The sequence below is a fragment of the Homalodisca vitripennis genome, chromosome 5, assembly GCF_021130785.1.
Source record: "Homalodisca vitripennis isolate AUS2020 chromosome 5, UT_GWSS_2.1, whole genome shotgun sequence".
Taxonomy (NCBI): domain Eukaryota; kingdom Metazoa; phylum Arthropoda; class Insecta; order Hemiptera; family Cicadellidae; genus Homalodisca; species Homalodisca vitripennis.
This window is the reverse complement of record NC_060211.1, coordinates 147,073,282-147,096,289: the sequence shown is the minus strand read 5'-3', so window position 1 is coordinate 147,096,289 and position 23,008 is coordinate 147,073,282. Positions and strand designations below refer to the sequence as shown.

Below are 23,008 nucleotides of genomic sequence, written 5' to 3'. Positions count from 1 at the left end.
AGTATGTCAAATTTTATGTAGATTCATTGTAAGTTTAAATGCCTAAAATCATTTACACTTTTAACCATGGAATGTATTTTTAGGAAGTTCTAGACCAAGAGAAAGCATTAAGGGGATTTCCTTTGGTAAGCTATTATCAATAATTTTTATTCGTATAAATAGTACTTTTAAACATAAACCATCCTTCATCTTTTCATTCGAAAGTGTTGTATAAATCAATCTAAACGTGAATAATTTACAGCTAGATTATATTGATATTCTACAAATAGGTGTGATATGTTTGTGTTGGAAGTTCAGTAGTCAGGGATTAAAAAGGCAATTAAAAAAAAATTCACCGGCAAAACGGAAAATATTCTATTCACCTTGTATTACACGTGCATGTTGTGGTTTAGTTACAGTAATGAAACTTTATACATAATCGTGTGTTCTAAAAACTTTTTTTGAGTCCATTGGTGATGGTTTATCTCACAAGGGATATCTGGTTGGCCCATGACGTCAGTTGGTCAAAAATCGTAAACTGTAATGACGGCTAAGATTTTGTATCAAGTTAAAGGTGTATTTAACAAAAATCAACTGCTGCAAATCTTATCTCGAAAGTTTATGTAAATTCTATTAACCATACATACTGATCCTTATAGCAGTAAACAAAAACACGTTAATGAAATTTCGAAATAATACTTCTACATAACTTCTTTCTGCAAACTCATGGTGACTTTAGAGGCGTGTCCTTACGAGTCCCGAGTCGTTTCCCCAAATCTAAACAAGTTAAACCTACCCTTGCTCAATTTAATCCCTTACGAACATTAACATAGAATCGAACATTCTCAGTTCAGATGAGTGCATTCAATTAATTCAAATCATAAACCTAAAAATAATTAAATTGAAAAATATTCACAGATTCAGTTTCCAAAAAGCAACTATGTACATCGGCTTCTAAATTCAGTCAAAATCATGTAGAGATGAACATGAAAGCTAATAAGAAATACGATAGAAACCATCCTGACAGCCTGGAGTTAACAGAAATGAGGTTAAGAAATATACAGAGAGTCATCCAGGAGAAATATCCAGAAAGGCTGTGGATGTTGGTAGCTGTGGAAAAGGTAATTTTCAGTAATACATGTACTGAAAATCACCCTTTGTTCACAAGGTTCAGACATTTACGTCTTATGAAACCTTACTAAAGTCTGCTCTGTGGATATAATAAGAACGGCCTACATTTACCTTACGTATCCCAATCTGACAATTCTAAATACAAATTCAGAAGGATATTTAGAAGTCAATAGAAAGCTCTATAAATCATTTCAAATTTGAAATTCAAAAATTATTGTAAGAAGGTTTTCAGTGGTCTTAGATTGCTAACTTTGTCCTGCCTGTATATCCCGTAAAGTCATTTTCAAGTGTGGCTTGGTCGAAGGCAAGAACGTTTACCAATATGGCACAAGAGGCAGATGTGATTCCGCGTACAGCAACACAGAACACCAAATTGGAAAGTTTACTGTCCGAGGTTGATGTCAAACTGATCAATAGACTCCCAGAGGAAATAAAACAATTGAATGACCCCAACAATCCAAATCTCGGCTAAGACACATCTTGGTGTCTAGGCTGTTCTACTCTGTTGACGAGTTTATAATGAGCCGCTAGGATGCAATTAAGAACTATTAACTAATATGATCAATTCTCTTGTTCTGATGTAAGGTGTATCAAGAACGGCTAACAAGAGTAAATGCCATTTGATTGAATGAAAGAAATTATGTCCGCATCAATGGCAGTTATTTGTAATATTTTATGCGATGACTTATGATAACAATGTTTTTCAGTAGGCAATTTTTACTTTGCTGGAGATAATTTGTTGATTTCAAATGGTGTAAGGTATTCACTAAATTGTTAATAAAAGTAATTTTTGAAACATCTAGTTACACTGAACTGCGTCCTAATCCACACCTACGTTTTCTTTTTTTCTTTTGATTTTTCTAAGGAATCTGTAAGTACAGTATTGAATTTTGTGTACTTTTTACCTGCGATTCCTTACAGCAGCAACATCTATAAAATCTTTATAACTATTACGTTTTACTCATACTCAGTTTATTAAAAATCGAAAATGGAAATTTTATTCTTTGTAGGTATAGTAAAATTAAAATTTCATTCAGTTTAAGACCTTATTTTTTTTAGACAGGATAAGTAACGTACTGTTATGTACAAAGTTTTCTTTGTCCAACTTTTTATTAAAAGAAACATAAATAAATTAAATAATAAATGATACAGCAATAGTACCAGCATTCCAGACACACGTTAAATAGATCATGTACATAGTGTATGTACCTCATTCTTTTATTATAAGTACATATTACAAATATCATTGACTATCTAAATACAAAAAACCGAGGGTACATGTATGAGTAGTGTGGGTTTATATTAGTATTTTAGTAACATCTGAAATTTAGTTTTAAACATTAAATATTTATGTACATTGCGTTACCTTTGAATCTGAACTTAGATTCTTTGTTATTTTCCAAGAAAACAGAAAGTTGTATGGTAGTTTGCTGTACATATTAATTATGTCTACCAATAATGATGTATATCGAATGTTGCATTATTAAACACAGGACAATTAAGAGAAACCAAAATAATTTCCATTGATAATAGTTAATTCTCAATGATTCTAATAAGTATTTATTTTATGAACTGAAAAAGCTAATATATGTGATAAATTGTAAATATGGATTAGTTGCAATAAACAAATTAAATATTCTTGAGACAGTTTTGTCGTTTATAATACGTGTGATGTTATAGGTATGTCCACCTGCCGCGGGCCCTCCAGAATACGTAAGAACTCCACCTGGGAGACCTAAAGCAGAGACACACAAGGCACGCCGTGTAAGCGAATGACAGTACTAAGTATAATCTAGCGTACTATTGTCTTTAAGGTGTAATGATTTTGTTTAAATAATATAGTTAAATCTGGGAAAGAGGCTCTTGTCGATTACGTTTTGCCTCTTTAAAGTTTTAGAAGAAATAAGAAAAAGAAAAATACCGGAAAAGGATAGGAAATAATATAAGGGAGAAGAGAAGGAGGGCTGGAGGAATGACGAAAGAGAAACATTCATCTGTATAACTTGTTTCCACCTGGACTCTTAACTTAAGTGTTAAACTTGACTACTTTAGAACATCTACTTCTTCCGATGAATTTCCATTCGTCCTTAATATCTTCTGCATCATGTTATTGCTTCTTCATGTTACCACATGGTACATGAAAATTCTTTCTGTCTTCTCCATATCCCCAAACGTTGTACATGACGTTAGTGCATTATATTCACAATCCATCAGTACATGCTCTGCAACTTTTGCTTGTTTAAAACATGTAAATCTTTCTTCTACCAAGATGAATCATATCAGTTTGGCCTTAAAGTTCTCAATAACATAGGCACAGTAGGTCGTTTAAGGAGTTACTCACTTAACTCGTTTCACCCCCTCACACCAGGCACATATTTTAATATTTACCTTCCTTTGATTCTCTTTTTTTATCTTTTTGCATCGACACGGTGTCTCTTATTTTTATTATATTGCTCTACTCTGAGCCAATATCTGATTCTTTATAATTCCATGTTTTATTCTTTCAACCTGTCACACCTGTCAACAATTTTCACCTTTGTATAAAGCATAGCTTCTTCTTCATAAAATAATCTTCTTTCCTTTCCCTATTCTGTTACCATTACGGAAGCTTTTGCGCATTTCCAATATAAACAATTATTGACCTTCTAACCAGAATAAAAAATAAAAATAATAATAATAAATTTGTAAAAAGAGTTTATGATAATACTTAATACAGAACATTAAGTTAATAAACCAATTATTTCTAGTAAAATCCTAATTGAAAATGAACATGGAATAAAACATGAGACATATGTATACCAATGACGAACACGAGTTTTAATCGCGAGGTAAGTTGAGATAAACTATATTGACAGAGGTTTGTTACATGCTTTTACAATTATTATAAAGTAGCGTTTTTGAAGTAAGTCAATAAATTCTAACTTTGCTTTTATTTTTTTTACAGAGGCTATATGATGGGCTCTGAGGGTTCGGTAAGTAAATCTGTTACTAAATATCATTTAATACATGTTTTATTGTTTTATCTACAGTTAATTTTATTGCTTAGCATATAAATATGAAAATTATGATAGCAAACCAAGTGATGTATAATATTTGTACAATAATATACAGTTAAATTATTTTACATTAACCTTATACCTTATAAAAATACATCATATACGAAATGAGTTGTCGGATCTATCCAGTTTAAATTTAGTTCTTTTTCAAGAAAGAAGTGAATTGTATATTTATATCTGACAGTGTACTATACCGGTAGCAAGAAAATGTAAAAATAAACAATTTACATTAATAATTTTTCATACTCTAGACTGATCAACCCAATTGACAAGATAAAGAATAAAATAGCTCATATCCTGTAAGAATGAATGGTAGCTGTAACATAATTCATAATCTTAAGACGGCTTTGTTGTACGCAGTGTTTTTTTTGTAAACAGGAGTGCGAGGATTTGAATTCGACGCTTGGAACCTTGTCGAGCGGCAACGAGTCGGTACGTACTTATTGTTGATTGATATATCTAAGTTTAGGCTTTTATTATACGTTAATAGGTTAGCTTGTAATTAATAACAGATATATGACATTGTTCCTGCGATTGTACGATCAAAGACAAGTATACATGAAAAAAAATATAGCTTTCTATATTAAATTTGGTAGCACAGTAGTACAGCAGAAGCTGTAAATCTATTTTTTAAGATACCTAAAGCTATATACACCATTGACCAATTAAAAAAAAATTCTTTCACGTAGTCTTTAATAGACCTAATCAACAACTCAAAATATACGAATGCTCTCAATGCCAATTTACCTAGTTGAAGGAGTTGTAAACTTATAGAAAATCTTATTAGCTGTTCGACTAACAAAGAATACCAGATTAAATTCAATATTACTGGCGATTTAATCAATTTTATATACCTGTTAAAGTGGCATACTTTTACCAAAGATTATATTATTTGTAAAACCATTAATCGTCTTGGAAAAACGTGTTACTAAACACATTTTTGATGCTTATCATAATTCAGAAAACAAAAATAATGCCTACACACACACACACACACACACACACACACACACACACACACACACACACACACACACACACACACACACACACACACACACACACACACACACACACACACACACACACACACACACACACACACACACACACACACACACACACACACACACACACACACACACACACACACACACACACACACACATATATATATATCGTGAAATGAAAAAATATCTAGAAATTCACATCTTAATACATGTATAATAACATAAGAAACATTGAAACCACCAATAATTAGGATTTTATAAAAATAAGAGTAATGCTACAGTTATTAAACATATTAATAGTTTTCTTATTTCGTAACCTGTTGCACTGTACAACTGTTGTTTTTTAGTTTATAAGCTATGGTTAAACTTCAGAAATTCAAAGTATTGCCTATATGTACAGTGATAAAAAATAAAAATATTTAGAAAAATTGTTTTAAATTAAATTAAATTAATTATTATTAACCCGTTTCAGATCTTAACACAACTTCAATAAAATAAGAAACATTGAAACAACCTTCAAATATAATTTTATCAAAATAAGATTAATGGTAAATTTGTTTAACATCTGAATGGTTCATTTTATTTATTTTATTTTGTACTCTATTGCGCTTTAAAGTTGTGTTTCGGGTTATAAGCTATGAATAAATTGAATACATCAAAGTATTTCGGTAACACTAGAATTAATTTATCCCAAGGATATATGTATAAATACCTGTAAAGCTGATACAGGCCGAGAGATTCTGTGTGGTCTCCTAGATGCGCGGGAGTAGAACCGCGGCAGGCAAGGAGCGACGGTGGAGGGGAGCCGGCTCACAGACAGAGTTCACGAGTACCCCCTCCAGTGTACATCGTTGGGCTGTAGGCCACATGGAATCCCTCGGTCGGTACAATTTAGTGGAGGCTCTTGCTCTGGAGCCATATTATCATATCTTCTTTGTGCATCATACCAATGTTAATACTATCAACGTTCATTAACATAACCAGTATTGTATCCCTAAGAACGTCATGTTCTGTCTTTTAGTGTTAAGAATTTCAGATTTGTCCACGTAAAAACATTTTTGATAAATGATTTTAAATTTTTATAGCAATATAAATGATCAATAATAAAACTTTACTAATATTATTGCTATTATTGCTTGAAGTACACTGTTACATTCGAAAAGGTAGAAATTATGTTTTGTACGTGGCCCCTTTAACACCACGAAATTGAGTGTAATGCAAAATATATCTTACCATTGTATATTTATATGCCTGATTTTACAGAGCCTAGAATATGGATCGGATAGAACTTATCGGATGTGCGAACCAGATGATTCGTATACCTTGGACGACTCATGTAATGAAGAAATATTTGCGAGTGTAAGTCTAGAGTTTGTGTGTTTGAATCACTGACCCAGTATCATAGACAATAGACAATAGACAATCTTTCTTTATTTACACAATTATAGAGATCGGTATTGGCGTCAAAACAATGTTACATAAAAATGAAGTTCTATCTTGCGAGTGCTATCTTTAAGTCTTCCACTCCATGAATTCCTTTTCGATATAGAAGGGATGATCTTCAAGCCATCGAAGGAGTTTTCCCTTGAAGGTCTTTCCCGTGTCTTGTTTGATGTGGTCTGGCAGGTTGTTGAAATACCGTGCTCCCCTGAAGGTTGGCTTTCTTTCAGAAAAGCTCAGGTGATGTGCTGGAAGTGAGAAATCTGAGGCATTTCTGGTGTTGTATTGGTGATAATCTCCAAGTTTTGGCTTATTTGATGAGATTACTAGTAGAATTACCTCGCTTATGTAAAGTGCAGGTACTGTAAGTATTTTGTGCTCCTGGAATGCTCTTCGACAGCTGCTTTGAAATCCAAGGCCTGTTAAGCATCTTATTGTTTTCTTCTGCTGCAAGAAAACTCTTTCCATGTTGGAGCTAGTAGTTCCACCCCATGCTGCTATGCCATATCTAACATGTGCCTCAAAAAGAGCAAAGTAGGCAATTCTTGCTGCAGATGTTCCGCATATTTCTTTTATCCTTCTTATGACATAGGTGCCCGATGCAAGCCTCTTGCACAGCACATCAACATGAGCCTTCCAATTGAGGTTCATGTCAAGATTAATACCTAAATATTTTAAATTATCTGGTATTTTTAAGTCAGGTATCCCATTCTGTGTGTTTCCTCTTGCGCTATACGTCATCTGTACAGTTTTACTCTCATTCAAAGCTAGGTCGTTTGTCCTACAGTACTGTTTTGCTGAGTTGAGGATGGTTCGTGTATCTATTTCAAGTTGATTTTTATTTTTGTTAGCTAATGTTAGAACAGTATCATCTGCATACATTATTGTTTGGCAGAGGTTGGTCAGGTACTGAGGTAGGTCGTTTGTAAACAAGAGGAAAAGGACAGGTCCAAGCACTGTCCCTTGTGGTACTCCTCTATTCACCTGAAGTGGGGTTGAGTGAACCTTGGTAGTTGTTCCGTTCAGGTTGTGTTTTAGTTCCACTAACTGCTGTCTTCCACTGAGGAAGGTCCTGAACCAGTTAGCTGATGTTCCTTTGATTCCCAGTTGGTGTAGTTTTTCTAGGAGCAATGAGTGGTCTATGCAGTCGAATGCTTTACTAAAATCTAGGAACAAGCTGGTAACAGTTTTTCCACTTTCAATTTGGTCAATGATATACTCAACTAACTGTACGATGGCTGTTGTGGTAGATCGGCCCTTCAGGAATCCATGTTGGTTTTCAGTCAACAGATTGTTATTGCTTAAGTAATTAAACAGTCTTGTTAGGATAACCTTTTCAATTATTTTAGAAAATGTTGGAATAAGTGATATGGGACGATAGCTGGTTGCTTCTGTGGTTGGGCCATTTTTATACTTAGGATAATTTTTTGAAATTTTCAGTTTGTCTGGGAAGATGCATTCTTGTAGTGACTTATTAATGATGTGTGTGAAGGGGACAATGATTTCCTCTTTACAGCTTTTTATGAGTTTTGAGGATATATCATCCAGACCTGCTGATGTTTTTTGCTTCATACTATCTATAATGGCAAGTACTTCTTTCTGTGTTGATGGTGTGAAAAGGAGCTGGGTTTTTGTTGAGAAATTGTGGTGTGAGTGTTTTGCAAGTTTTGAGGAGTTCTGTTTAAGTGTTTCATCAGCAATATTGGCAAAGAAGTAATTAAGATGGTTGGCAACTTTACTGGGATTTTCTGTGAATTTCCCATCTATATTGAGAGCAAGTTTGTTGCTAGATATCGTTTTAGCTGCTCTTTCTTTGTTAATTACTTCCCAAAGTGCTTTTGATTTGTTGTCAGATTCTTCTATATGCTCACTTACTTGCTGTTTTCTTAAAGATTATAATTTCATATCATATAATTTCTTTCTCTCAGCTGTTTCCTTCTTGTCATTTTCCAATCCTGTGCACAATTCCCTTTCAAGTGCTTTGATGTAATTTTGTCTTAGATGTTCTGTTTCTTGGTCCCATAGAAAGTGGTTCTGTTTTCTTTTGGCTCTTTTAAGCACAAGAGGACAGGCGGAATTTAAATTTGTTTGCATAATTTCATTGAAAGTGTTGTAAGCCTCATTAGTATTTTGCATTCTTAGAACTGTACTCCAATTCTGCTGTTTCAAGAGTGATTTTAAGTTTCCAATGTTGCGGTTACTAAAGATTCGGGTTTTTTCTTTTGGAGTTTTAATAGAGGGTCTAGAAAGGTATACAGTAGCTGTTTGTGCCTTATGGTCTGATAGGCCGGTTTGTATCACCTGTGTTTCAAGGTGGTTCTCCTCAAAATTAGCGCAGACCCAGTCTATGGAGGTTGCAGATGTTGGTGTGATTCTTGTTGGGGGAAGGTCAAGTCACTTAATATTGTAGCATGCTAGGAGGTCATTAAGCTTGAATTTTTCATTACTTTCTGTAATGTTGTTGACATTACTGTCTCCCATGATTATTAGCAACGTTTTTTCTTTCTCTAATGCTTTATCCAGAATGTTACCAAGAATATCAGTTGCGTCATTTATATTTAAGCCTGGTGGTCTGTAGGCACCTAAAACGAGTAAATCTTTTTTCCCATTTTTTTATCTGGAAAAGCGCTGCTTCACATATTAGTTCTGAATCATCGCCACTGGTGTCCATGAGTTTGACTTGGTCAGCTAGTTCTTTTTTCATATAAGCAGCTACTCCACCTTTAAGATGACTTTTCCTGGCAAAACCTCCCACCAGTGAGTAGTCAGCCAATCTGGTATTTTTCAGATTTGCTTGTGTGAGTCCGTGTTCTGTTAAGATGACAAGATCTGGTTTATTTTCATGCAAGAAATGGCTTATTTGTTTAATTTTATTCGATATTCTATCTATGTTTTGGTGAACTATTTTTATAAGTTTTGTATTTTTATTTTTGTGCCTGACTTGAAATAGATCTTTAGTCTGTCGGTCTCTTTTTGCGGCTCTTCCTCCATTGAGAAGGCTCTAAAAAATTATTGTTTTGGATGTTTGTGTGGTTTTGTATTTCTTGATGTCCCTTATTCCTTTGATCTATTGATACGTCCTGTGATTGCATGATAGGATTCAGTATTTTGTTGAAGGGAGTTTGTCTGGCTCTCCCTATGTCTTGTTCAGGTGTTTGTCCATCCCCAGGTAAGATGTTGCGATTCAGTTTTTTGTTTGAGGGAGTTTGGCTGGCTCTCCCTGTGTCTTGATCAGATGTTTGTCCGTCCTGAGGTAAGTAAGATATTGTGATTCAGTTTTTTGTTTGAGGGAGTTTGGCTAGCTCTCCCTGTGTCATTTTTAAGTGTTTGTCCGTCCTGAGGTAGGATGTTACGATTCAGTTTTTTGTTTGAGGGAGTTTGGCTGGCTCTCCCTATGTCTTGATCAGGCATTTGTCCATCTTGGGGTAAGATGTTGCAGTTCAGTTTTTTGTTCACGGGAGTTTGACTGGCTCTCCCTATGTCATTTTCATGATGAAAGGGTGGAGAAGAAGCCTTACCTAAATTTTTTAGGTGCTTTTCCATTTTGTCAAAAAACTCGCTGAAAGTTTCATTTTTGGTCAGTTTATAGGCGGTGCAAAGAGGTTGGGGTTGCGGTTTTCTCCTGGAATCTCTGGACAATGATTTATTAGCATTTTCGTCTGCTGGGGGTGTGCAAGGCTGTATATGGTCCGAACCCAGTTTGTTTGTGTGTGTTGTATGCAGAGTTGATAAAGGTTCTTGATTTCTGCAGTTTTAGTCTATGTCTTTGTCGCTTGGGGATTTTTTCGGTCAACGGTTTGTGTATGGTGAGTTTTTACTTCTGAGGATTTGATTACTTCTTCAGTTTGGATTTCTGCAATTTCAAATCCAGAAACACCAAATTAACACAAAAAGACTCATGAATATTAAGAGAAACCAAAATATTTGCATTGATAATAGTTAATTCTCAATGATACTAATAAGTATTTATTTGATAGACTAAATAAAGCTAATATATGTGGCAAATTGTAAAGAGGAGTAGTTGCAATAAAACAATTAAATATTCTTGAGACAGTTTTGTCGTTTATAATACGTGTGATGTTATAGGTATGTCCTCCTGCCGCGGGCCCTCCAGAATACGTAAGAACTCCACCTGGGAGACCTAGACATGAGACATACAAGGCACGCCGTGTAAGCGAATGACAGCACTAAGTATAATCTAGCGTACTTTTGTTTTTAAGGTGTAATGATTTTGTTTAAATAATATAGTTAAATCTGGGAAAGAGGCTCTGGTCGATTACGTTTTGCCTCTTTAAAGTTTTAGAAGAAATAGGAAAAAGAAAAATACCGGAAAAGGATAGGAAATAATATAAGGGAGAAGAGAAAGAGGGCTGGAGAAAGGGCGAAAGATAAACATTCGTCTGTATACCTTGTTCCCACCTGGACTCTTGACTTAAGTGTTAAACTTTACTTCTTTAGAACAGCTACTTCTTCTGATGATTTTCCATTTATCACTAATATCTTGAACATCATATTATTGTTTCGTCATGTTACCACATGTTACATTAAAATTCTTTCTGTCTTCTTCATATCCCAGAACGTTTTATATGACGTTAATATAATAAATTCACAATCCATCAGTATATGCTCTGCAACTTCTTTGCTAATATTTACCTTCCTTTGATTCTCTCTTTCTATCTATTGCCATCGACACACTGTGTCTTTTTATTATATTGCTCTACTCTGAGCCCATAACTGCGTCTTTATAATTCCATGTTGTATTCTTTCAACCTGTCAAACCTGTCAACAATTTTTACCTTCGCGATAGCATAGCTCTTTCTTCATAAAATAATCTTCTTTCCTTCTCCTTATTTTGTTACCATTACGGAAGCTTTTGCGCATTTCCAATATAAAAAATTATTGACCTTCTAACCAGAAAAAAATATAAAAATAATAATAATAAATTTGTAAAAAGAGTTTATGATAATATTTAATACAGAAAATTAAGTTAATAAACCAATTATTTCTAGTAAAATCCTAATTGAAAATGAACATGGAATAACACATGAGACATATAATATATACCAATGACGAACACGAGTTTTAAACGCGAGGTAAGTTGAGATAAACTATATTGACAGAGGTTTGTTACATGCTTTTACAATTATTATAAAGTAGCGTTTTTGAAGTAAGTCAATAAATTCTAACTTTGCTTTTATTTTTTTTACAGAGGTTATATCATGGCTCTGAGGGTTCGGTAAGTAACTCTGTTACTAAATATAATTTAATACATGTTTTATTTTTTTTATCTACAGTTAATTTTATTGCTTAGCATATAAATATGAAAATTATGATAGCAAACGAAGTGATGTATAATATTTGTACAATAATATACAGTTAAATTATTTCACATTAACCTTATACCTTATAAAAATACATCATATACGAAATGAGTTGTCGGATCTATCCAGTTTAAATTTAGTTCTTTTTCAAGAAAGAAGTGAATTGTATATTTATATCTGACAGTGTACTATACCGGTAGCAAGAAAATGTAAAAATAAACAATTTACATTAATAATTTTTCATACTCTAGACTGATTAACCCAATTGACAAGATAAAGAATAAAATAGCTCATATCCTGTAAGAATGAATGGTAGCTGTAACATAATTCATAATCTTAAGACGGCTTTGTTGTACGCACTGTTTTTTTGTAAACAGGAGTGCGAGGATGTGAATTCGACGCTTGGAACCTTGTCGAGCGGCAACGAGTCGGTACGTACTTATTGTTGATTGAGATATCTAAGTTTAGGCTTTTATTATACGTTAATAGGTTAGCTTGTAATTATTAACAGATATATGATATTGTTCCTGCGATTGTACGATCAAAGACAAGATACATTCCTAATTAGTGACATAGTTTTATTTATGTCTTAGCATTTAAATGTCTAAAGTACCGCACAATTATATATAAGTAAATAAGTATACATGAAAAAAAATTTAAGCTTTTTATATTAAATTTGGTAGTACAGCAGAAGCTGTAAATCTATTTTTTAAGATACTTAAAACTATATACACCAAATTTAAAAATATTCTTTTACGTATTCTTTAGTAGACCCTATCAACTCAAAGTGTATGACTGTTCTGAATGCCAAAAGTGCCAAGTAACCAAGGTGTAGAACTTGTAAACTTATGGAAAATATTATTAGCAGTTAAACTAACGAAGAATACCAGATTAAACCCAATATTAATGGCAATTTCATCATTTTTATATACCATTTATGGCGGTATACTTTCACCAAAGATTATATTATTTGTAAAAACAATAACCACCTTGAAAAACGTGTTACTAAACACATTCTTGATGCTTATCAAAATATTAAGAAAACAAAAATAATGCCTATATATATCGTGGTGAAAAAATAAAAAATATCTTGAATTTTTTAATTAAATTAAATTTATGTTTAGTGAACCATTTCAGAACTTGACACAATTATAATAACATAAAAAACATTGAAACCACCAACAATTATTATTTTATAAACATAAGAGTAACGCTACAGTTATTTAACATTTTAATAGTTTTTTATTTATTTTATTTCGTAAGCTGTTGAGCTTTAAAATTTTTGTGTATTAGGTTATAAGCTATGATTAAAATTCATAAATTATTGCCCATAGGTACAGTGATAAAAAATAAAAATATTTAGAAAAATTGTTTTATAAATTATGAACATTATTATTAGTAACCAATTTTAGATCTTTACACAAATACAATAAAAAAAGAAACATTGAAACAACCTTCAATTATTATTTAGTAAAAATAAGATTAATGGTACAGTAATCTAACATCTCAATGGTTCTTTTTATTTATTTTATTTTGTACCCTATTGCGCTTTAAAGTTGTTGTGTTTCAGGTTATAAGTTATAATTAAAATGGATAGGTTAAAATATATCAGTAACATTAGAAATAATTTAGTTCAGGGATGTATGTCTAAATATCTGTAAAGCTGATACAAGCCGACAGATTCTGTGTGGTCTCCTAGATGCGCGGGAGGGGAACCGCGGCAGGCAAGGAGCGACGGTGGAGGGGAGCCGGCTCACAGACTGAGTTCGGGACTACCCCCTCCAGTGATCATCGTTGGACCACATGGAATCTGTCGGGTTGTACAAAATAGTACAGGCCTTTGCTCTCTGATCTCTGGACATCATATCATCTAATTCCTTGGTGCAGGATTCAAATACTATCAACATTCTTTTAAATAATCTTTGTAGGTATTTCATGCGTATATTTTACAGAATTTCAATTTTGTTTTTGCTACGTGCACGTACAAATATTTTTGATCAATGATTGTATAAGTTTATAGTAATGTAATGTTTAGATTTTTCATTTTGTGGAGAATGATTAGAATTTTATAAATTTATTGTCATTACTGTTTCAAAAACATCTTTATTCTCGAAATGCTAGACATTTCTCGTTTTTGTACATGGGCCCTTGAGTATATTGTATTTGAAAAAACTGAAATTCTAACCGCCGATACAGGCCGAGAGATTCTGTGTGGTCTCCTAGATTCGCGGGAGGGGAACCGTGGCTGGCAAGGAGCGACGGTGGAGGGGAGCCGGCTCACAGACTGAGCTCGCGACTACCCCCTCCACCAACTGTACATAGTTGGGCCGAGGGCCACATGCAATCTGTCGGCTTGTACAAAATAGTGCAGGCCCTTGCTCTGTGATCTCTAGACGCCATATTGTCATATTACCTTTGTGCAGTATACAAATACTATCAACGTTCATTAACATAACCAGTATTGTATCCCTAATAGTCTTATATTGTTGGTATTTTGTGCCACAGAGTTAATGAATTCCAAATTTGTGCACATAACATTATTTTTGATCAATGATTCTATATAGGTGCACTAAAACCTAGTTTTGCTCTTTTACAACCCATTTACATTTTTAAATTATATAAATCCGCATAGACTTCTACTTTTATGGAAAAGTTTTTTAACTTTCCTCATAAACAACTAAAAATTTTCCACTTTTACATATATGGATTGATTCAGTATGATATCTGAACTTAATTTTTAATTTAAACCTTGGCGTAATTTAAAGAAGAAAGAGAAAGCTATCATTCTCAAATTTGAGGCCTACATGAGTTTCTCTGCAATCTGTGGCCAATCAATTTTATTCCATGGTCAACCACATTTGGACTTATTTAGTTTAGATTCGAAAAAATGGTGAATGTTGAGTAGAGTGTTGAACATATTGTAAATTTGAAGTTTGTAGTACTAAGGTACCATGGCATTTGTGATGTAGGAATATTATATGACTATTATATAAGGCCAATCATATAAAAGTATTGTATGACTGGCCTTAATAATAGAAAACAATTTGAAAATGAGTCTTAAGACATTATTTTAAATGATTAAGATTACTCACCAAGGGATTACAAATGAACTTCATTATCTAAGTTAAAGCTAGGAAGAAAGAACCAATGCTATCGCTTAATTAGCGAATCAAACTTATTTGAAAGAAAGCTGATATCAAACTTAAACAATACTTTTTTATGTAAAAAAATATATCTTCTCAATATGTTTTAGTATGACTGATTTTACAGAGCATAGAATATGGATCGAATAGAACTTATCGGATGTGCGAACCAGATGATTCCTATACTATGGACGACTCATGTAATGAAGAAATATTTGCGAGTGTAAGTCTATAGTTTGTGTGTTTAAATCACTGACTCAGTATCATAGAATAATATTATAATTTACTTAAATATATGTATTATATATTTATATATGATATATGTATAACAAATAATACTGTAGAAATATCTCAGTTTACATATCGTTTATTTATTTTTATAGTTTATAACAAAACCAATTTGGTGGCCTAAACCATATGTCTTTATTTATGCAATTTTAATTTTATTTAAGAAATTCTTTAGTAATATTTAAAAACAACTATTTTTTTATTTTATCGGTTATATAAATTCTCGAGATAACATTATCCACTTATGTTTTGTAACGGTTTTTTTCACTCATATTCAACTTATAACATTATAAGTTTATAACAAAACCAATTTGGTGCCCTAAACCATATGTCTTTATTCATGCAATTTTAGTTTTAGTTAAGAAATTCTTTGGTAATATTTTAATACAACTATTTTTTTTATTTTATCTGTTATATAAATTATCGAGATAACATTATCCACTTATGTTTAGTAAAGGTTTTTTTTTCACTCATATTCAACATCCGAGATTATAATGCATTGAGATGTTCCACTTACTTTATTGTTGTACGTTATTAATTCTAATAATTTTAAAGTATTTTTATGTACGAGTATTAAAACTTAGTTTTGCTTTTTACAATTTAACTGTAAAAATACCATTAATTATAGCTTTCAAAATAAATTTGATAATATTTAATATGTGTTACGTAATTGAATACTTGGATTTCTCCACCTTACGTTGAATTTCGAGTATAGCATACATTTATTATCATCAGAAATATATTTGAAATAAATTTGATCTATCATTGCATCCATTTAGTTATTATTAGTAGAGTATTTATACTATCGTATAATCTAAATGCCCCTATTGAAATAACATATCTAAATACATAATCGTTCTTAAATTCCACATCCCCCACATTTATACAGGCGTAGTGCTGTGATTTAATGTTACGTTAGGTAAGTGCTACCTGATATGTACCAACAATAATACTGAAATATTTTATAAAGTATATTTACGAAATAGTGAAATGAGATAATTGCAGTATGATAAGCGGCCTCCAAGCTAAGCTACTAAAATAACAAAGGGAATAACGTGAAATTTATTTAGAAGTATGCTTTAGTTCAGATATGTTAAGAACTATCCATTTGTTTTTACTAAATGTAAATAACAAAAATGTTGTAAAACTTGACTATTTTGAAGAATAAGTTTTTCTGACAACTTGTGGTACAAATTAGATAACTTTATCGCCGTTGTAGTGGCGCCCCTTAAAATATTACAACACAAATGTTTTATATTGTTTTAATACATTTTAAGCCATGGTTTTGTAATACCTCATAAGCAACTTTAGTTATTTAAACAGTTTTTTAGCTGATTCCATTTATGTGCCATTTATTATATTGCAACCATTCTAGATTCTAAAAATATAAATTTTTTATTCTACTTTTATAAATAAAAAATTAATGAGACATGAGTAACTTTTGATAGGCGCGTCGTGTGAGTGAGATTTATTGCGCATCTGATGAGGGAATCATGAAAATGAGTTTTATTGAATTTTCAAATTAATATGATAAATTTAATTAAATAATGTATCTTAGCAAATTGCAGATAAGACCCGACATTTTCGTTATTATAGAATCTACAATATCAATTCGTTATTCCAGATGTACAAATATCCCATTTTTAAAGGCATGGCTTCCAGCTTATGATTGACGCAACGTGTGAGATTTATCGTCGTGACCCCTAGCATCTGTTAAGTGAATGACGGAAATGAGTTTTATTTGTCCACGTCTCTTAATGTATTACCAGCGAATTATAACATAGATATTTTACAACGATTTCTAATCGATGACATATCCATGGTAATAAGAAGCTGTACTGGACTAGTATTTGGATGTGACGAGATATGTAATCCGCCGGCTGCAGGTGGTATCGTAAAAAGAGATTATAAATTTGCTGTAGCTGCAACTGGTGATCCGCTGGCTTCTCCTTATATGTTACATGCTGCTGTTTGGCAGCCGACCCCTACGGGGCGAGACGGCTGGACGGGCCCCGCGGGTTTTGGAAGGGAAGGTCTCGGAGAAGTGAGGACATCAATGATTATCCCTGCCATCAGCCGTTTCCTCATCATAGAGAGTTGTTCCCTGTGTCTCGTGAAATACCTCCGGCCGATTCCGTCGAATCTCAGTAGGCGTGTGTTGTGTCCAGCAGCCTATTCCTCTATGAAGGCGTTTACGAGCACGTGGTTATGGTGGTCATAGCCATACGTCAGGGTGGATAGTACAAACTCGGCGCCGGCTGGCCAGTCTGGGATGTATGATTTCAGCTGACGAGAGATTAACTTTACTCTGCTGCATGAAAACTCAGAATGTGGCCTAGATGTCATGTTGATGGATCCAATAATGGAAGAAGTCTACAGCATTAAATTCTTTGGAATACACCTAGATCGAAGGTTGATGATCACATTGACCATGTATACGCCACAATATCCTCAGGCATTTATGTTTTGAGGTCATTCACCAAGTATTGCACGACTTAGGTTCTGATGACGATGTATTATGGATTGATTCATCCCCACTTTACCTACAAAATGGTATTAGGGGATACATTTGCAAACAATCAGTTGATGAAAGGTTTCAAATTTAAAAAATGAGAGATAAAAATAATCGCTCATTTGAATTACAGAGAGTTTTGTAGATAAACATAAAAAACTTGCAGCTGTTGACTCTGCTGTCTCTACATATTCGAAACAGCCCTCTTCTCTCTGTCTAAATTTGCCATGACAACTGACTGCAGAACAGTAGTTTATTCGTATGAGAGCAGAGGTAGACGAAACTATTGAACTGGTAGACACAAAACAGTCATTTACCTATCTGTGAGGGCATATGTTATTTTCACCAACAGAATTCGCAATTGAATAACGAAGGTGCTCAAAACTATTTTGAAACAATTTTTAGTGGCATAAGAATTCTATAACTATACCGCGTATTTGGCACTTAACTGGGAGATTGACTTCGGCAATATAGGTGGAAAAATGTCTTATAAATAAAAGTAACATGAATGTTGATGTGAATGGTTAACTGTGATACTGATGTGGAGAGAATGTAAGATATTTAGCTCTGAACCTTTGAAAGACATGTGAATGAAGTCTCTACAATAAACATTGATTGATTGATTGACATTAGATAATATGGAATATCAATTTTTAGAGAAACAAGTTGAATAATGATCTGATATAATAACTGTGCGTCTACTGTAGCCTTCTTTTAAACATAATTGACTGCTGACATACTTATACACTGTACACAATTATTACTAGCAGAATAATATTTAGTGATGTTACAGGCGTTTCCTGCACGTGAACGTACTCCTGTCGGCGGGTCTTGTCCTCCTGCCGGAGGCCCTTCACGCGCACGTGCCAGATCCTCTTCTCCTTACGGTGGGTCTTGTCCACCTGGTATGGCACCTCCAAGGGTAAGTGAATATATGTATATTGAGGGAAATGTCACATATATACTTATATCTTTATTACTAAAAATCCGCTACAAATTAAATGATGAAATGACGATAAATACTACCAACGTTTGCAGAAGTTCTGCTAATCCTGTCAAAAGTCTATAACTTAATTACTGGTATAAAATTAAAATGTGTGAGATTTTACGATGTCTTTTGATAGTACTGTGAGTTTAAAGTTTGCTCTTCCTATTTGATACAAATGGCTTTGCAGTTAAATCTAGAACCTATATCTTTAACCTAGATTGATTTTTGTTGTATTAGAGTTATTGTCATTTGGAAGAAGCATTTGAAAGTTTGCTGTCCGATGTTGTTGTCAAGCTGACCTATTGATTCCCTGATGAAATACAGGGAACAATAAAATTTAACAATTAAATGACCCAAACAATTCAATGCTCGGCTAATACACATCTTGGTGTGTAGGCTGTTCTACTCTGTTGACGAGTTTATAATGAGCCGCTGGGATTCAATTATGAACTAATAACTAATATGATCAATCCTCTGGTTCTGATATAAAGTGTATCAAGAACAGCTAACAATATTAAATGCCATTTGATTGAATGAAATAAATTGTATCTGAATTAATGGCATCAAATTCTATGCGTTGACTTATGTGTACAGAAACATTGAATACTGAAGTTTGTATGCAACTGTGAAAATTGTTGCCACAAGAAAGAATTATTATTATTAATAATAATAATAATATGAAACCATAGCTAAGCAAGCGTACTTTTACATAGTATATATATTTTTTTCGGTAGGTAATTGTTACTTTGCACGAGGTAATTTGTTGATTTCAAATGGTTTAAGGTATTTACTAAAACATTAATAAAAGTAATTTTTGAAACATTTAGCTACACTCAACTGCGTCCTAATCCAACACTACGTTTCTTTTATATTTTGATTTTTCTAACGAATCTGTAAGTACAGTATTGGATTTTTTTGTATTTTTAACTGCGATTCCCTACAACACCAACATCTTTACAATTTGTATAATAATTACGAAGTAATTTTTGAAACATTTAGCTAAACTAAACTGCGTCCTAATCCACCACTACGTTTCTTTTATATTTTGATTTTTCTAACGAATCTGTAAGTACAGTATTGGATATTTTTGTATTTTTTAACTGCGATTCCCTACAACACCAACATATTTACAATTTGTATAATAATTACGTTTTACTCATACTTAGTGTATCAAAATTCGAAAATGGTCATTTTATTCTTAGTAGGTATATTAAAATTAAATTTTCTTTCAGTTTAAGAAATTAGTATCCTTTTACACAGGATAAGTAACGTACTGTTACGTACAAGGTTGACTTTGTCCAACTTTTTATTTAAATAAACAAAAATAAATTAACTATAAAGGAAACAACAATAGTACCAGCGTTCTAGGCACAAGTTAAATAGAAAATGACTGTAAATAGTAATGTGTACTTCATGCTTTTATAATCAGTGCACATTACATATATAATTCATCATCTAATACAAAATGATGGTACATGTATGAATAGTGTGGGTTTGTATTAGTATTTGAGTAACATCTGAAATTTTTTTTAAACATTAAATATTTATATAAATTGCATTATCTTTGAATATATCCAGTTAATTCTTTGTTATTTTCAAAGAAAACTGAAAGTTGTATGGCAATTTGCTGTATATATTAATGATGTTTATCAATAGTGATGTATATTGAAAGTTGCATTATTAAACACCATAAGACACATAAAAATTAAGAGAAACCAAAATAATTTGCATTGACAAGAGTTAATTCTCAATGACACTAATAAGTATTTATTTGATAGACTAAATAAAGCTAATATGTGAGATAAATTGTAAAGACGGATTAGTTGCAATAAAATAATTAATATTCTTGGGACAGTTTTGTCGTTTATAATACGTGTGATGTTATAGGTATGTCCTCCTGTCGCGGGCCCTCCAGAATACGTAAGAACTCCACCTGGGAGACCTAGACATGAGACATACAAGGCACGCCGTGTAAGCGAATGACAGCACTAAGTATAATCTAGCGTACTTTTGTGTTTAAGGTGTAATGGTTTTGTTTAAATAATATAGTTTTATCTAGGAAAGAGGCTCTGGTCGATTACGTTTTGCCTCTTTAAAGTTTTAGAAGAAATAGGAAAAGGATAGGAAATAATATAAGGGAGAAGAGAAAGAGGGCTGGAGAAAGGGCGAAAGATAAACATTCGTCTGTATACCTTGTTCCCACCTGGACTCTTGACTTAAGTGTTAAACTTTACTTCTTTAGAACAGCTACTTCTTCTGATGATTTTCCATTTATCACTAATATCTTGAACATCATATTATTGTTTCGTCATGTTACCACATGTTACATTAAAATTCTTTCTGTCTTCTTCATATCCCAGAACGTTTTATATGACGTTAATATAATAAATTCACAATCCATCAGTATATGCTCTGCAACTTCCTTGCTAATATTTACATTCCTTTGATTCTCTCTTTCTATCTATTGCCATCGACACACTGTGTCTTTTTTATTATATTGCTCTACTCTGAGCCCATAACTGCGTCTTTATAATTCCATGTTGTATTCTTTCAACCCGTCAAACCTGTCAACAATTTTTACCTTTGCAATAGCATAGCTCTTTCTTCATAAAATAATTTTCTTTCCTTCTCCTTATTTTGTTACCATTACGGAAGCTTTTGCGCATTTCCAATATAAAAAATTATTGACCTTCTAACCAGAAAAAAATATAAAAATAATAATAAATTTGTAAAAAGAGTTTATGATAATATTTAATACAGAAAATTAAGTTAATAAACCAATTATTTCTAGTAAAACCCTAATTGAAAATGAACATGGAATAACACATGAGACATATAATATATACCAATGACGAACACGAGTTTTAAACGCGAGGTAAGTTGAGATAAACTATATTGACAGAGGTTTGTTACATGCTTTTACAATTATTATAAAGTAGCGTTTTTGAAGTAAGTCAATAAATTCTAACTTTGCTTTTATTTTTTTTACAGAGGCTATATGATGGCTCTGAGGGTTCGGTAAGTAACTCTGTTACTAAATATCATTTAATACATGTTTTATCTACAGTTAATTTTATTGCTTAGCATATAAATATGAAAATTATGATAGCAAACCAAGTGATGTATAATATTTGTACAATAATATACAGTTAAATTATTTCACATTAACCTTATACCTTATAAAAATACATCATATACGAAATGAGTTGTCGGATCTATCCAGTTTAAATTTAGTTCTTTTTCAATAAAGAAGTGAATTGTATATTTATATCTGACAGTGTACTATACCGGTAGCAAGAAAATGTGAAAATAAACAATTTACATTAATAATTTTTCATACTCTAGACTGATTAACCCAATTGACAAGATAAAGAATAAAATAGCTCATATCCTGTAAGAATGAATGGTAGCTGTAACATAATTCATAATCTTAAGACGGCTTTGTTGTACGCACTGTTTTTTTGTAAACAGGAGTGCGAGGATTTGAATTCGACGCTTGGAACCTTGTCGAGCGGCGAGTCGGTACGTACTTATTGTTGATTGAGATATCTAAGTTTAGGCTTTTATTATACGTTAATAGGTTAGCTTATAATTATTAACAGATATATGATATTGTTCCTGCGATTGTACGATCAAAGACAAGATACATTCCTAATTAGTGACATAGGTTTATTTATGTCTTAGCGTTTTTAATGTCTAAAGTACCGCACAATTATATATAAGTAAATAAGTATACATGGAAAAAAAATTAAGCTTTCTATATTAAATAATTTGGTAGTACAGCAGAAGCTGTAAATCTATTTTTTAAGATACTTAAAACTATATACACCAAATTTAAAAATATTCTTTTACGTATTCTTTAGTAGACCCTATCAACTCAAAGTGTATGACTGTTCTGAATGCCAAAAGTGCCAATTAACCAATGTGTAGAATCTGTAAACTTATGGCAAAATATTATTAGCAGTTAAACTAACGAAGAATACCAGATTAAACCCAATATTAATGGCAATTTCATCATTTTTATATACCAGTTATGGCGGTATACTTTCACCCAAGATTATATTATTTGTAAAACCAATAACCACCTTGAAAAAACGTGTTACTAAACACATTCTTGATGCTTATCAAAGTATTAAGAAA

General features: G+C 32.5%; 1 protein-coding gene across 50 annotated transcripts in view; it reads left to right on the top strand.

Moving 5' to 3' along the window:
• The window catches only part of LOC124362991, a 217,854-nt gene that overhangs the window by 150,765 nt on the left and 44,081 nt on the right, over positions 1–23,008 (top strand). For 45 of the 50 annotated variants that reach the window (XM_046817976.1, XM_046818021.1, XM_046818001.1 and 42 more), the window contains 5 exons: positions 84–125; positions 10,703–10,786; positions 11,826–11,852; positions 12,315–12,368; positions 15,208–15,303. In XM_046817976.1, coding sequence (XP_046673932.1) covers positions 84–125; positions 10,703–10,786; positions 11,826–11,852; positions 12,315–12,368; positions 15,208–15,303 — 303 coding nt within the window. Of the gene's footprint in view, positions 1–83; positions 126–4,544; positions 4,599–6,439; positions 6,536–10,702; positions 10,787–11,825; positions 11,853–12,314; positions 12,369–15,207; positions 15,304–23,008 lie in introns of all 50 variants that reach the window. The other 5 variants (XM_046818028.1, XM_046818009.1, XM_046818019.1 and 2 more) reach the window with 4 other exon arrangements.